At 60.5% G+C, this 16,289-nt stretch overlaps 1 protein-coding gene and 1 long non-coding RNA gene across 6 annotated transcripts in view; one reads left to right on the forward strand and one right to left on the reverse strand.

The window, feature by feature from the left end:
* Window positions 1-1,541: 1,541 nt before the first annotated feature.
* On the reverse strand, window positions 1,542-11,717 carry LOC309618990. Of its 2 annotated transcripts, XR_014238706.1 has the most exons (4): window positions 7,900-11,717; window positions 6,563-6,749; window positions 5,359-5,582; window positions 1,542-1,889 (listed from the first exon to the last, which is right to left on the reverse strand). It is a non-coding gene; the product is annotated as an uncharacterized lncRNA (long non-coding RNA). The 2 variants fall into 2 exon arrangements; XR_014238705.1 differs by lacking the exon at window positions 5,359-5,582.
* Window positions 11,718-12,026: 309 nt separating this feature from the next.
* Window positions 12,027-16,289, forward strand: part of BAHCC1 (BAH domain and coiled-coil containing 1) — a 58,657-nt gene continuing 54,394 nt past the window's right edge. Inside the window, exons 1-2 of one of the 4 annotated variants that reach the window (XM_082373569.1) lie at window positions 12,027-13,773; window positions 13,980-14,377. In XM_082373569.1, the coding sequence (XP_082229695.1) occupies window positions 14,200-14,377 (178 nt within the window). In that variant the 5' untranslated portion in view covers window positions 12,027-13,773; window positions 13,980-14,199. The remainder of the gene's footprint in view (window positions 13,774-13,979; window positions 14,378-16,289) is intronic. The other 3 variants (XM_082373570.1, XM_082373567.1, XM_082373568.1) reach the window with 3 other exon arrangements.

Below are 16,289 nucleotides of genomic sequence, written 5' to 3' on the forward strand. Positions count from 1 at the left end.
TCAGACAGGCTAGCCTGGCAGAGCCTGTAGAGGGGGCTTTCCAGGGAAAACGGGGCCCTGGTGGCACCCTTCTGTGTGTGCTGCGGCCCAAAGCACCCAACTGTGGTCATGAGGCCCACATTTTTCTGTTCTCCATCTACAAGGGTAGGAGGCATGTGGAAGTCAGGACACAAGTCTGTCCCCATGAGTCTTGGGGCTGTCAGGGACCCAAGGCCAGCCAACCATGTCCTGACTTTACAGAAGAACCTGGGGCACAGGTACCTAGCCCTTGGGTGAGAACATAGGAGAGTTATTCACTGTCTCAGTCTGTTTGCCCATCTCTAAAATGGGCATGATCATCATTACATCTGCGTCCCAGTCTGTCCGGAGGATTAAGTGGGTGTTAAGGACACCATCTGGCACCCCGATGCACATGTTGTCATCTAGGCCAAAGAGGTAGACCAGTAGAGTCGCCCAAAGTCTGCCCTCTGAATCCAAGTCTGGGCCCCCAACCAGGACTTTGTCCATCCCCTGGGGCTGCCCCTTATTGGGGGGGGGGGGGGCGGCGAGACAGCCAGGCTACCTGGTTGGTTGGTGGGGCTGTGTTCTCTCTTGGGAATATGGGCAGTTCTTTCTCCCAGCGGCCCCACTGGGGGTCCCTCATTCATTGTCTCTCTGAGAAGCACCCCCCTCAACCCCCACTTGTTAAAAGGCCGCTCCTCAGCCCCAGCTGTGTACCCCAGCAGAACAATATCTTGTCCAAGCCTGGAGGTCTCAGGCAGCACGTGGCCAGGTGGTTGCTAAGTGGGGACCTCCTCCAGGCCAGCGGGCAGGGCAGGGAGGGCCATAGTGTAAATTTTGAAGGTGGAGGAGGGTGGGGAGCAAGTGCTTCGAGGGGCCATGCGGCTGCCCAGAGTCCCTGGCGTGACCTTCCCAGCCAAGGGGACAAAGGCCGCCAGGACTGGTGGCGCCTTTAAGGACGTGGCGCGGCGGGGGTCAGTGACTGAAAGGGCCCGGGGCGCCCCGGGGGGAACCTTGCCTCGGGCGGAGGAGAGCGGACTCTCTCAGCCAGAGGCCCCAGGAGTGCCCTGCGTGGTCGCTTGCCCTCTTTTCCCCACTTCCTTGGGGTGGGGGCGGGGTGGCCGGGGTCCTCCCCTCTTCTCCCGGCGCCGGTTCGTCTTGGTGGGGGCGGGGAGCTCCGCGCTGGATGCGAGGGGTGGGGAGGGCGGGGGGCGCGTTGGCGCCCCTATCCCGGCCCGGGGCCCTCCGAGCAGGAGAGAACGAGGTGCTTCGCTCTCCTCTCTGCCCGGGGCGCGTGGAAAGGAGCGGAGATTCCGCCCGAAACCCGGCGGAGAGTCGGCGGGCCGCGGGGGATGGGGGCCAGGGCGAGGGTCGCGGTCCCTCCCCCAGTACGCCGGCCAGGAGCCTGAATTCGGGAGGAAGCATTGGCGCGGGGCTTCCGAGCGCACCAACTAACGCGGCCACTCGGCCTCTCGTCCCCCAGCCCCTCCCCGAAGGCGCGGAGAGCCGGCGTGGGGGAGAGAGATTAGATTTCGCTCCGCTCTCATCAATTTTCTGTTTAATGTCACCGGGCCCCATTGTGGGAGAGGGAAGCACGTCACCCAGGCCATAAATTTGCGATTATGGCGCCTCCGGCCGCCTCCCCGTTCTAGGGACCGGGCGGACTCGGGCGAGCAGGTCGGACACCGGCTGCCCGGACCGGAGCCGGAGCCGCTTTGAAGCCGCCGAGCGGTAGGTGCTGTGCGCCGCTTCTCCTGACGCGGGTCAGGGGCGCCCGGCTCCGCCCGCCCTGCGGCGCGGTTCCAAAAGGCTTTTGTTTCTGGCTGGGATGTAGGGACGCTGATTTTTCCTCACCCGCCTCGGGAGGGTTTTTGCATCGAAAATTCCTCCTATTAAAAAATACAAATGCAAAAACCAAACAAAATCAATTCTGGTGGAAAGAAAAACCCATATTTGCGTCTGCGCTTCCACCCGCAAGAGCGGAAATCGGCCGGTCAGCCTTGGGGTGTGCTTATTGAAATGGACCTGGGCCCAGAGCCTGCCAGAGACCCAGTCTTGGTGGAATGTGCTCGAAAAGGCTCTGGCAGAAGTGGCCGGGTTGGGGGGGGGGGGCGGCAGGCAGCACAGAGCCCGGCTTGGTGCTGGCCCCAGAGTAGGCTCCTCTGGCCATCCTGGTTTGAATCATTGGAAGAGGGAGTTTTCTGGGGAGTCACCCTTTGGGACACTTTCCTGCCCCCCCCCATTACCGCCTGTAGAGGGTATTGATGAATCATGAATTGGGGTGGAATATGTATTTGTACAGGTCAGAAGAAAACAGACCTATTGAGTGATTTTTAATTAAATGGTTTGACTGTCCTGTTAACAAAAGAGGCGGTGGCCGTGCTTAGGCCAGGCCTGATCAGTGGTGGTGTAGCTGAGCCCGCCAGACCAGCTACCTGCCTCTGAGGACTGGGAGGAAAGGGCTTTGCTGCAGGCCCTGGCTGCTCTGTGGGAATTTTGATGGGAGTAATTTATTTTTGGTCTATATATGCCGCAGGTAACCAGGCCAAGGACTCAACACCCACCTTCCCCAGAAATAAGAAACAGGAGGAAAAGGTGTGTTTGTCGCCTTCCCAGCCCTCATGCCCAGCCCTGGGTTCTTCCCAAAGGCAGCCTGGGGAGGGAGCCCCCAGACTTGGTCATCAGACACAGGAGAAAGTCCTAGGGCTACAGGACAGGATGGGGGTGTGACTCAGCCCAAGGGCAGGAGGTTTGTGGGGTGGGGGCCCAGATTGCTGGGCCCGGGTGTGAGTGGGGAGCTTGGCAGGCACAACTTTAGAGCAGGAAGAGAACTGGAGGGTGGGGTGTGTGGCCCCTGAGACAGGAACCGCCCAGGCCTCCGTTTTGTGTGTCAGAAGCAAGTCTGAATGGGCAGCCCCTTACCCTCTGGAGCCCTCTGCTGGAGCAGATTTGGGAGGGGGAGTCTGGTGGGGGCTGGGGCTTTTCCAAGTCTGGGAATTTGAAGAAATCCAGTGGGGAAGCTGGCTTTGAGGTTCCTGCCCATCGTGGGTGGGGTGGAAGGGGCAGGTGCCGCTCCTGCTGCCTGGGCTCTGAAATTGGTGCTCAGAGGAATTTGCTGGACACGTGTGGTGGGGGTGGGAGCTGATGAGCTGTGGCCCAGCAGATTAGGGGTTGCCAGTCCCAGTCCCTGTCCTTTAGGTTCTACTCCTGGCCTGGTTGGCCCGCTCTGGCTCTGCCTGGGCCAGCTGGATTTTATCAGGGGAGACCCTGACACCCAGCCTGCGCCCCTCTCCCAGGGCCCTCCCGCCAGTGTGAGACCAGGCCTGGGAAGTCCGGCCCTGGAGGCCCTGTCCAGACATACTCTGACAGTGACACGTGTAAACACACCCAAACACAGCCGTGAATGAGCAGAGCAGCCCGGGCAGCAACTGCTTACTCGGCACTTCCTGCGGCTGGGCTCCGAGGACGGGTCTGGAGGGAGGCAGGTGTCTTTCCAGGGAGGGCGCAGCCAGGCTCTGGTTGGGGGTGTGCCTGGAAGCACCAAGTAACCTGTAACCCACCCCTCATTAGGCCCTGCAGAGCTTTTGTCCCCAGGAGGGGCAGTTCCAGCCACTAAGCCATCTGCCCCTATGCCCGCAGACCGGGTCTGGGCTCCGGTCATTAGGCTCCTTCCTTACAAGCAGGAAGACAGAGGCCCAGTTTGGGTCAGCCTCCTGCGAGGAGACACCTCAGTGCATCACCCCCAATTTCAGCTTTAGAGGGTGAGTATAGGTCCCCAGAGAACCTGCTTCCCTCTCCCTCCCACTGCCTTCCGCGGCCACCCCCAGACTTCCTGTGGGGAAGGAGCAGGGCTGGCCTTTGGGGAGGGTAGCCTGGCACTACTGATTTCTTTTCAAGACTCCCTGACGAGTCCCCTGCCTTCCTCCGGCCTAGATGAGAAAGTGACTGGGAGGCTGGAAGGGCAGGACAGAGGGGAGTAGGGAGGGCAATGGGGAGGCTCCCCTTCCCCCCTCCCCTGGGGTCTCAGGAGTCCCTCACTCCCATTATCCCCTTTAACGCTATTAACAATCACCCTGTTACTAATAAAAAGTCTGGGAGGAGCCTGGCAATGGGATGCTCCTACCCATTTATGAAAATCACTTCAATTTAACCCAGATGGGCCTCCTGGTTGATAACCTCACACAACCAGCACCCTGAATTATACTTTCCGTGTGAACACACCGGCTTATATTTAGCAGCAGCCGCAAGTTACGACTCTGTGTTTAACAAGCACCTTTCCTGAGCGGAGGGGGCTGGGCAGCCTCCTGACCTGGTTGGACAAACCAGCAACAGAATTACACCCCCCCAGGAGGGCGGGGCCGGGGGAAAGCTGTTCATCTGCCTTCAAAGTCTGGCTCCCCTGCTGCTCTTGTTGCCTTTTAAAACTTCCAGCCACATCCCCAAGTCTGTCTTGGAGCCTGTCTGTGGCCTGCAGATACCAGCTGTGCCTCCCTGACATTCGGGGGCTCCAACTGAGCAGGGCTCAGGCCTCAGCGTGCAGGCCCCTTGCTCAGGCCTGAGCTGGGACCTCTAGGAAGGGATTCAGCCCAGCGCACAGGGCCTGGGAAATGTTGGAGGAAGGCCTCGTGGGCGGGCAGCGTGACTGGAGGACCCTCCTGCCTGGCCTGGCTCCTGACAACTCTTCATCCTCTGTCGGCTGCTTCCCCTTGACCCTGGGCCTCAGAGTGGCCCCCTCCCCTGCCACCTAGCCCCCTGGGCCCCTGCAGGCCCTGCTAGATAATGAAGAGGCTGTGACTGGAGGCTTTGTTTTTGGTGGGGACAGCCCCCTTCCCTTGGTAGGGGGTGTCTGGGAGATCTTTGCCTTCCTCTCCCCTCCAACATAGGCCTGCCCCAACAAAGCTTAAGCCCGCAGACAGAAGATGGGCCGAAAAGAAGGCCCCCCCCCCGAGTCTAGGCACAAATTCCCCCTGCAGCACCTTGGGGAGGACCCTCGGGTATGGGGTGGGGGCTTCTCAACCCCACTCATAGCCAAAGCTGAGGGCACCTGGGCAGGCGGGGGTGCAGGCTACTCTGATGAGTGCCTAGTGAGTGGGAGCCAGGGTGGGACGTGGGGGCTTCTGGGGCCTGGGCTGGGCTGGCGCCCTCAGACCTTCCCCCCACACCCCTGCCCCCTTCAGTCCATCAGCCAAAGGCCTTGGTGAAAAGAACCACCTCCCACATCTGGTGGCAGAAGACCTCCTTCAGGGGGTGGGGTGGGGCCCAGCCCTGCTTCCTGGGGCTGGAGTGGTGCTGAGGCTGAGCTCCTCCAGCCCAGGCACCTCTGGGAGTGTATTTGATTTTTTCTTCTACCCCACTTACTTGAGAGGAAGGATGCAAACCCCTAATCCCTGCACCAGATGCCATGTGGGGGTGGGGCAACGCTGCCCTCCAGCTGAGGGAGGGTGGGGGGGTACCATGAACCACACTGGGGCCCCAGTTCCCCGTGCTGCAGGCTGGGCAAGTGCAAACCGGTGATCCCGGAGCCCCTCCGGATGGGCCTGCCTGCGCCCTGGCCCAGCCTCTGGACCTGGCCCCCTGTGCCTCTGGTGGGAAAAATTAAGAGTCAATCTTTGTCAAGAAATTGTTTCTAATTTGCCCTTTGACTAATGGCCCAGGGAACAATGGAGAGACACCCGACACACAATTACCCAGCGCGCAGCTCTGCTGCTCTCTGGCCCAAGCAGGCATTTATTCGGAGCAGCGACTAATTCACAATTTTATGTAACTCACCCAACACCTCCACCCCCTTGTGTTAAAAAATGATTAATTTCATGATTTCAGACAGAGCGGGATGGTGGTCTTTCAGGAGCAGGAGCGAGGAGCCCTGGATTTGCTGCTGCTCTCAGGGGAACAGTGTCCTGCTGCTCTCAGGGGAACAGTGTGTGGGGGCAAGTTCGGGGTGGGGCCCTAGGCCTGGGGATAGGTTCTGGGGTGACAAGGGCGAGGGAAGGCAGGTTCTCCAGAGCACTGGTGCCAGTGTGTGCTGTGAACGTGTTGGTGTGTGATGTGCTGTACGATGCTGAAGTGTGTGCCCATGTGATCTGTTTGTGTATGTATGTGTGTGCATGTGTGTGCACACGTGTGTGTGTGTGAGAGAGTGGAGTGTGGATGGGTGATGTGCAAGGGTGCATGCCCAGGTGTCAGGGTACAGCTGGCTGCGTGGGGCCATAGGCCAAGCTCGGGTACCTGCCAGGCCTGTGCCCCTGCCAGAGAAAAAGAGAGCTGGGGGTTCAAGGACACCCCGGGTAGTGTGCCAGGGTGGGTGGGCCTCGCCTGACTGGGAGCGCATTCATTTGTGAAACTGTGGGCAACTGCAGAAACCTGGACACCCCAGCTCACCCCTGACCTCACATTTCTATCCCCTCTCCTTTCTCCTTCCCCGCCCTCTCCCTGGTTCTCTCTCCCTCCCCAGTGGAAGGCTGGTCTGCAGATCCCTACACCATGTTCCTCTAAAATTAAAAACATTTGTTAGTTCTGGACAGCAGGGAGAGTAAAAAAGGAAACCGGGGAGGTTTTCTCTGACCTGATAGTGCGCCCAGCCAAACATGCCCCGGCCGGCCGGAGCCTCGGTAGGCCGCGTCTTCCGAGGGGGAACACGGGGAGCTTATTTTGGTACTGCGGGAGCTGCCGAGCGGCCAGGCGCCTGCGCTGGGCAGCTGCCAGCCCCTGCCGCATCCAGCAGGCCCGTCTGCAGCTATTTGCTGTAACAACTGTTTTGAAACAGTATTTAAAAAAAAAAAAAAAATCCCATTAGATTTGTTTTCAAGTGACACTGGGGAGAGAAGGGGGGAAGCCAGGTGAACAGGGGGCTGTGCTTCGCCCTCCCCAAGCGGGCAGCCTCTCTCTCAGGATGCGACAGGAGGGGCAGAGGACAGCACTGGGGGTTCTGAAAGCGAGTTCTCACCCCTTGAATTAGGAATGTGGCAAAGGCGAGCTGGAAGGATCTGAGACAGCCTTCGCAGGGGAGGGAGGACCCGACCCCCTGCCGTCCTCTGTCCTCCCATCTCGCTGGCACCCTGCATGTCTAGGGTTGTGTCTGGGGTGGGGCCCATCAGCCAGGCTCCAGGACCCTCAGACAATATTCTGCCCGCGGGGGATGGCGACAGGGTGAGGGCCCCGGAGGGGCCTCGCAGCGGATGCCCCTCCTCACACACTCGGAAGGAGAGTGGGAGTCTGGAGGCCCCGCCCCCACCTGGCAGTCACAGGCTGGAGCCCCTTCCTGACTCATGCGCGCCGGCGGGATAGCAGCGGCGCGCGCTCCGGGAACTCGGAATAACTCCAGGGACGCCGCGGGTTGCCAAGGTGTTTTCTCTTGGATGGAGGATTTTTCTCTTATATACTTTTTATCATTTTTTAAAATTTCAAATGGAGCTTTAAAACAAGTTAAAAAAAAGTTTCTGGGCCAGAAAACAAGCTCATCGGAGACAGTAATGAGGGATTCCGTTTCCAAACGAGAGTGGGAAACGTGCGGGGGCTAGGGGCGCCCTGCTGGGGGCCGGAACTCCGAGGGCTGAGGGAAGCTGGCGGGGCCCCTGGGCGTACGGACCCGGCAGCCTCGGCGCGCCAGGCCACCGGATCAGGGGCGGTGGGAGCCCAGCGAGCTCAGGGACGGCACAGCTAGCTGCTCCCAGGCCTAGCTCCGGCCCCGCCTGGTCCTGCGCTGGGTCCAGGAGCCGAGGCCGCCCCCCCCCCCCCCAGCCAGCCAGCCAGCCAGCCACTCACCCACCCCTCCGAGGGCGCGATTTCTCCGGAGCCGGGCCAGGCTCAGGCTGACTTTCCTTGGTGTGCGTGGGAAGCGGGCGGCCTCCGCACGCACCCGCTAGGGCAGGACCCGGAGGAGCCCGTCCCCTCAACACTCACTCCGGGGCCGATGCTTTGACTTTTTCCTCCGGAAGCCACGGCCCAAGCCCGGCGGTCCGCGCCATAACCGCATTCCCCTTGCCCTGAAGGCTGCGCCCAGCCCGCGCCGGCCCCCCCGGGCCCGCACCCGGGACCTAATTCAATCGCCCCCGGCCTAATGAATAGCCTTGCGCTAATCAGATCTCCGAACGCTTATGAATTTATGCGTGCCGCCTCTCCTCTCGCGGCCGACGCGCGCCACCCTGGATCGCTTCCGAAGGCACCAGTCTTGGGACTGGCCAGGAGCTCGGGCCATGGGGGGCGGGGGTCCTCATCGCCCGGTAGGGGTGTCGCTGGAGCCGGGACTCGGGGCCGCGCGCCCTGTCCTGAGTCCCCGGCCCGGGCCCGCGGAGCCCGGCGCTTACCTGCCAGCCCCGGGCTCTCCGGAGCTGCCCCGCCGGCCGCGCCGCCCGAAGCGGGCTCCCAATTCCGGAGCCCCGCCCGCGGCCCGAGCCCCCACCCAGGTCAGAGATGCCCGCGGGGGAAGGCCGGCCGGGGCCTTGCGCCCGCTTCCCCTTTCTCTCTGGATTCCTTTGATCCGCGGGCTCTCGGCAGCACCTCGGCTCCGGGGCTGCCCGGGTCGGCCCGCGGGGGTCCTGGAAACGGTCCCCAGCTTATCTCCTTTCATCAAGCGGCCTCGGGCCGCCTTGAAACCGCGGAGCCAGTAATTGCTTTTTTCAGGAGGCCCTGTGCGGACTAGACAACAGCCAATCAGCGCCTTGTTTACACTCGGTGATTGACAGCCTACTGGCGGAGTGCCAGCCAATCCCGGAGGTCCCGCGGGAGAGGGCGGGGGGAGCGGGGAAAGGAAGGTGACAACAGAAAGCCTCCGGCTTAACCCCTTCGTGTCCCTACCGGAATGAGCCGGCGGAGAATTTCTAACGCGTGTGCCTGTGTTGGTTGGCATCTAGTATAAATACCTTTTTTTTTTGTCCCCCAGAGGGGCAGGCAGACCTTCACGTGGAGAAAGAGAAGTAAAAATAATGTATCCATCGCCACTAAGACATCGCCTTGACTCCAGAGAATAAATAGCATTTTGTTGGGAAACCAAATTCTAACAAATATTTGGAGAATATCTTTAAAAGTAGTTTGCATCTGATTACGATGAAGATATTCGTTCAGTGGCTCTTGTAATTGAGGCGAGAATTTAGCAGATATGCAGGAAAGCAACACTGAAAAATACCATGCATGGTTTCCACACCGTGGGTATCAAGGTGAACATATTTAAAAAATCTAGTTGCAGATGAAGGAGGGGAAATCTTTGTCATGGCCATAAATCCCCGATTTTCATTTTGATCGGTGCTCCGTTGCAAAATGTAGCTAAGAGAGATAAAAACTGAGGTTCCGCGGATAGGTGGCCAGAGATACAGGACCTTCTCCCCAGGGTCTGATCCCTGGGGCAGGGAGAGGAGAGGACCAGGCAGGCGACTCTAGAGCCCGTGGTACCCAGGCTGCTGTGGGCATGGGACATTCCTGAGCTCGGTCAGAGCAGGCGGAGGCCTCGGAGTGGTGGAAGGGCCGGGCAACCCGGGGAGGCCTCCATGCTTGGGACTCGGGCCTACCTGTGCCGGGTTCAGCCACCTGCCAGACAGATCCCAGGTATTTTAAAAAGCATCTGCTTCAACGCGTGTTGCTGTTTCTTCTCCTGGCCTCTGTGCTCCAGACGCCAAACTTTATACCTGCTGGGTTAAATTAAAAAAAAAAAAAAAAAAAAGCGAACGCCTTCTCCTCGGCGTGGACACGCGCTCCCACTCGCCCCTGCTCCCTCTCCCGCCCTGCGCCAACACATTCCCATTCAGCAGCAACGATCTGCGCAAAGGAGCTGCGCAGTCGCCGGGCTTGAATTAGGCGCCATCGGGCTCAGTAGTAGCCCTGCTGCTCCCTGATTGGCAGCTCCCTGGCCCGGCGCCAGCCTATTGGGAGGCCTGTTTACGCCGAATGAGTGGCACGAGCTCCCGGCCGAGGAGGGCCGCGCGGCCAATCAGCGCGCAGGCTGCTCGGGGCTGAGTGGCACGAGCTTATTAGTATGCAGGGCCCGTGGCTTGCCGCGCCGGGCTGCAGGTTTGAGAGCCGCTCTGGATGGGCTCGCTAGAGTCGTTGTTGTGGAAGCGGTGCATTTACAGTGCAACAGTCAGCACATTGAAAATACCAATAGGAATACAAAACAAAGTCACATTTACTGGTTTAATTGTATTGCATTCAATTGTATCCAGGAAACAGCCTCCAGTAAGTAACTGAAATTGCTTTCATTTTTTTGTTTTTGTATTTTTATTATTATTTTATTTTTTATTTTGGCTTTGGGGATTTACAATTTTTTTAGTAAGAGAAATTCAGGGTTGCGATGTTAAGACGTATATATCTTCCCTTTTAAAAAATCCGTTATAATGTCGAGCAGGCTTTTTTTTAAGATGGACTATATATAAGAGCGATTTTTTCTCCCTTTGAAAAATCTTATCGATCGCTTTAAAATTCCCCCCGTAATGCGTCCTTGCTTTGCTCTGAGCGCTTGTTGTCTCGATCGACACCCAGCATTAAAAATAAATGATCGCGACAGGACAGGGACCGCCAGGCTGCGTCTGGCGCAAGCCGCGCGGGCGGCTCCGGGTGGACAGTCGGCGAGGTCCCCGACGCAGCCAACGCGCTCCCGGCTCTGGCGGCACCACGAACGAACCCCAGTTGTTCGCCCCCCCACACACCCTGCTTCCCTCCCCCGAGCAGCCTCGGGTCAGCCCCGCCCGGTCGCTCCGCGGCGCCGGGAACCGGCTGGCTCGCGTTGGCCGAGGCGGCCCGAGCCGCCTACCAGAGGGGCTTGCCGGCCGCCGGCCGCGTGCGGGGCGAGGGACCGGGCGGGAAGGGGTAACCGCGAGGTTTTGGGGGGTTCGTTTCCCAGAGCCTAATTCATTTCAGGACATGTCAGAAAATTTTTTCCGGGGGGGGGGTGAGGGTGGAGGAGGTGGCCAAGCGAGGCTAGCGCAGCGGGGCTTTCTCCCCGCGCGCATTCTGGGCGGTGTGCGGGGCTCAGGCCACCGCCCGCGAGGCGGGGTCTGCGGGCGGATGCGCCCTGGGGTGCGGGGGTCCGGCGCGGCCCCGGGCCTCGGTCGTCTCCCGGCGTGGGGGGGGGGGTGGTGTCGGGCGCGACCGTTTCGCAGGGAGCGGGTTCTGTGGCGGCGCCCGAGCAGCCCGCGCCCCGCGCGCGCCGGGCCCCAGCCCAGCCTGCAGGTCCCACAACGCCAGCGCACTCGGAGACGGCGCCGGGGGATGCGGGCGGCCGAAATAAGGGCAGGGTTTTCCGTGTATGTTAAAACCGAAGCAAACCCGAAGGAGCCCCACATCCTGGAGCGCTTGAGCCACGCGCAGAGGGACGGGCGGCTCCGGGGACCGCGCCGCGGGGTCCTGGGGAGGAGCCCGGCTTTCCGAGGTTCGGCTCTTTCCAAAATACCCTTGTCAGCGATTTTCCAGCCGGCGTGGGGCCCCGTGCCCGCCACCATTTTCGCTCCGTTTTCTCTTTGGGTCCGGCCCGATCCGAGGCTGGAGCTGTCCTTTACTGCGGCCTCTCCTGGAGCTGGGGGAAGGGGGCTCGGAGCCCTAGGACTCGCGAATGGCGGCGCCTGGGCTCCGGGCTCGGGGCTCCGGGCCCAGGCCGGGGCGGCCGCGCGTCGCCGCCCCGCTCCCTGCCTGGCTCGTGTTCCGCAGGCCCCCAGGAGCCGCTCTCTGGCGGGCAGTGAGGCGCAGCGCGGCCTCTCCCCGGGAGCAAAGAACACAAAGAAAAGCTCCCTCCGACCTGGTAAGAATCTCTGCGGCACAGACGAGCGACAATAACCCACCTCCTTCCGCGTAAAAAGTCTAGCGGGCTGGTGGGGAAGGATCAATCCAGCCCGCGATCTGCCCGCAGAAGGTGAAGATTAAAATTGCCGCTGGTAGCCAAGCCCGCGTCCCGAGAATCGAGAGCAACTCTCTCTTTCTCGACAATTTTGGAATTTTTGGGGAAAAAAGAAACCCCACAAAACAAAAGCATAGCATACACGGCTCCCCGGAGGCCGCCGGGAAGCCCCCCACCCCCCGCGCGCGCAGCCCCGGGCCCTCCGCGCCTTTGAAGCCGCAGGTTCCCGACCTCCCTCCCCTCCTTTCCCTTTGTCCCTCCCCGCGCCCCCCGGCCCCTAGCCCGGCGCGGGCAGCCCCTCCCTCCCCTGACCCCGGCGCGGGCAGCCCCCTCGCCCGGCGCTCCCCCGGCCCTGGAGGCCGGGCGCTCGCTCTGCAGGCCGGAGCGGCGGCGAGCCGAGTTATTTGTTAGACCGGGGTAGACAGCTGACGATCCCCAGAGGGAGGAAGCCCCAAACCCCTCTGTATAAAGTTGAGAGACAAAGAGAACTCTTTGTGTAGGTCCCGTTTATTTACAATGCAAAAGCTCTCCGAATAAATATTAAAAAGCTTATCAGCTGAGCAAATATGTATTCACTTAATACATTATGTTTTCGGTTGTAGATTAAATCAAACACAAAATAGTCTGCAAATAAGACGTGTAGAACCTGTAGCATTAAATATAGCAATTTAAAATGGTATTCACAAAATGGAAAGCATCTTAATCGCTTTATTGTCACGGTGGGACGGCTAAAAAAAATCAGAAGACTTTCTGCAAAGTTCACAGTTAAGAATATTAAGCCTACCCATCTCCCTGTTGTTGAGGTGATATCAAACATTAAAACAATGCAGATTTAGGAAATGAGGAGAAATGTGTCGAATGAAAGCGGTCCTCCACGCGGGCGCACAGCCGTCCAGTTTATGTGTTGCTCCGCCGTTCCGCACTCAGCGTCTGAAATTACCCCCAATTTCGCTTCCGAGTGGACTCTCGGCGTTGGGTGGGGGTGGAAGAGAAGGGAGGTGGGGGGCATTAAGTGCCCAGCTGGGAGGTGGAGGTGGACGACGGAGGCCGGGGGTCTGCTGGGACCTGGGCAGCGGTGAAGGTTGCGCTGGGCCCGGGCACTTGTCCGCCTCCCCAGGGCCCAGCCCGGCGTCGCAAACCCCACGTCCCCCGGCCATGCAGAGACAGGCCTCGGCTCGGCGACCCGGGGGCAGGCGCTGAAGGGAGAAATAACGTGGCCGATATGAGGCGTTAAGAGAAAACAATTTCTGACTCTCAAATCGCTCCCCTCCAAACCTCCAATCCTCAGAGGAAGATCCTGGGCGAATTTGACTGGGGGGCGGGGTGATTGTTGCAGCCTCTCCAGGAAGCTCCCGGCTCCGGGACGGCCGACCGGGCACTGCGGCGTGGCGGCCCAGGTGACGCCGCCGGCGGACGTAGACCCCTGGGGCTCCGGGGAGCTGGCCCGGGGTCCTGGCTCGGCAATGCGGAGTGGGGGCCTGGTCCCCTTAGGGATGTTGTGGGGGGGGCGCGGCGGGTTCAAAAGAATGTGCCGAAAGACGCATGAGGGGGATGGGGAGAGGGGAGAAAAGGAAGGTTATTAAAAAAAAAAAAAACTCTTGAGTTACAATCAATAAAATTACTCGCTTAATTAGCATGGTCATTCGGTTAAGCAGAATGCAGTAAAAGCTGAACCTCAGAATGGGGGGAGAGGAAAAAAGCTAGCGTCGACCCCAGGCCTTTCCTCAGAGACACCTTTGGGCAGCGGGGGAGGGGAGAGGGTGTGCGTGTGAGTGTGTGTGTGTGTGTGTGTGTGTGTGTGTGCGTGATGGCTTCGCAGATTTGGGTTTTTATCACCCAGCGGAGCCAGCAGCCTTTCGCCGAGGCGCCCTCGCCGCAGGGATCCGCGAAGGGGAAGCGTCGAACTGTACGGCCGGGTTCCCTAAGGCTCCTCCGGGCGGAGCGTGGCCGGGACGGTGCGTGTGCGCGCGGGGATCGGGGCGGCCCGGGTGGCCAGCGCGCGCGCGTGCAGCGGGGAGACGCGCGGAGCTCTCCGGGCCCGGCCGCCGGGCCTGGCCGCGGCTCGGGCCGACGGGGTGGGGGGGTGGGGGGCGGGCGGGGCGGAGACCCCCGGGCGAGCCGAGCCCCAGAGTCACCAAGTCTTCTCTGCTTGCCTCCGCAGACTATGGACCCGCACGGCGGCCGCCGGCTTGGCACGCGGCCGCCCGCCGAGGAGCCCAGTCCGCCGGCGTGCTGACCGGCCCCGCCGCCGCCGCCAGTGACCCCGGACGCCGCCTCCTCCGCGCCGCCCGCGCGCCGTCCGCGCGCCGAGCCGCCCCCGGGCCCCGGCCGCGCTGCTCCCGGGAGGCGGCGGCGGGCCGGGGCCGGGGCCGGGGCCCGGCATGGATGGCCGCGATTTCGCACCGCCGCCTCATTTGCTGTCGGACCGCGGGAGCCTGGGCCACCGCAGCGCCGCCGCTGCCGCGCGCCTCGCCCCGGCCGGGCCCGCTGCGCAGCCCCCGGCGCACTTCCAGCCCGGAAAGTACTTCCCGTCGCCGCTGCCCATGGCTTCGCACACAGGTCAGTGCCGGCCGGGCGGGCGCGGGAGAGGAGGCCCTGCCGCGAGGTGGGCACGGTCGAGGGTCGAAAGGGATCCTGCCCCTCCTCTCCTTGGAGCATTTGCGGAGAAGCCTTCGGTTTCATTTCCCTGCTCCGGCACCGGTGGCGGCCCGCGCATCCTGCGGGCGCCCCGAGCCGGATCATCGCGGTTTAGAGCGGCCTTCCCCAGGGTCCCCCAGCGTCTCGGAGGGGCAGCCTCGGAGCCGGCTAAAAATAAAGCCTTTCCCCTCCTGCCACCCTCCCCCACCCCTTCCTGCTAAAGAACTAAATTCCGCGGAAACCTCATTTCTGCATTCTGCATTCTGTATTCACATCCTTAAAACATTCCGGGGCTGGGACAACGAGGCACATTCTGCGGAAACAAAACGGCCGTTGTGAAGGTGGGGGGGGGGGTTGCCGTGGCCTCTCGGATTAGGGCGGTGTGTGCGCGGGGTGAGCGTTAATAGGGGCTGCTGGTGTAAGACGAGCAAATCCTGTTTCTATATAAAGCCTTGAAGTGTCAGGGCGAGAATGGGTTTGCAGGGGATGCATTTGCTTTAACAAGTGCCTCTGGTATCCTGCTAAAGCCGGACAAAGCGTGGCCAGATCGCGGCCCAGCCCTGCGGCCTGCGCCCTGGGGGAGCGCAGCGCCGGCGCCGGCTCGGCTGGGGGCGGCGCGGGGGCCGCCGACGGATTTCGGTGCAGGCGAGTTCGCAGCAAATTTGCTCCAGGAGGAGAGAGCTGGGGCCGCCCTGCACTCGGGTCTTCTCCAGTTCTCTCCCGGAGAGAGCTGTTCCTTGGCAGAGCTGACCCAGGCCTCCAGAGCAGTCGCCGTCTCGGGTGGCTTTGATATTACTGTCGAGCCAGGTCAGAGGAGAAGCAGGGCCAGGCAGAGGGTGGCGAAGGGGCCGCTATCTCGCCTGAGACCCTGGAGGTCACTGGCCAGCGCCGGCTGAGTTTGCAGGAAGCTGGAGGGGCTGCGCGTGTGGGGACCCGCTGGTCACCCTGAAAGGTTGGCTTGCTTTTGTTTACAGTTTGTTCTAAACATCAGAAATGTTGTTTGCCGCTTTTTTTGTTGTTGTTAATTTGGCAGTAACACTTATTGCTAGCTTGATGAACTGTGAATACTAATAAAATTATATCTGCTTTAATGGGATTACAATTAGTGTGTGGATTAAAACGGATGGCAGAGTCAGGCTAGAAGGGAAAATGTCAGAAGGGAGGGCAGTCAGAAAGAAAAACATAAATTACCTAAAAAGAAAAAAAATACGAGAAATTGCTAGATTACTAACGGGCGTTTAGCATTTACAACATGAGATACGAAAAGTTCGAGCACGCTGAGAGTGGAGGGGCTGGACTCAGCACTCTCCTGGAATCAGCCCTTCGCCCGCGTTTCCTGTTCCAGTGCGAGCCTTCTGCAAGGCTGCTTTTTTCTCTTCCTTGCTCTTCCTTCTTCCTCTCCCTTGCTTTTTTCCTCTTATAGATTTATAACTCAAAAGAGCAAAAGTACTTGCCTGGGCAATTGGGCACCTCCCCCACATATACCATACCCTCTAGCCTGGAGGGTGCAGAAACAAGGGTCCAGAAGGACCCCTGACACCAAGGCTCTCCCAGTAGTGCACAGACAGGCTGGGGCTGTGCCCCCCTTTGGGGGGGGGCAGGACCAGACCAGATTCCCCATCAGTTCAGGTCACTGCTGTCTCCCTCATCCCCATTCAACAGCCCACGGCTCTCGCCAGGTCCTGGTCAGCCGCCATTTCCCCTTTCTGTTCTTATATCCAGATGCCGGCACCACCAAGTCAGGTGGGAACGTGGTCTGGGTGGCCCAAACCATTGTCTTGTTCATTCCAAGTTTGACCACGTGGTTCTTGGATCGTAGGCCATGGAGGGTTTG

This window comes from Balaenoptera borealis (genome assembly GCF_965194805.1).
Source record: "Balaenoptera borealis genome assembly, chromosome: 20".
Lineage (NCBI taxonomy): Eukaryota > Metazoa > Chordata > Mammalia > Artiodactyla > Balaenopteridae > Balaenoptera > Balaenoptera borealis.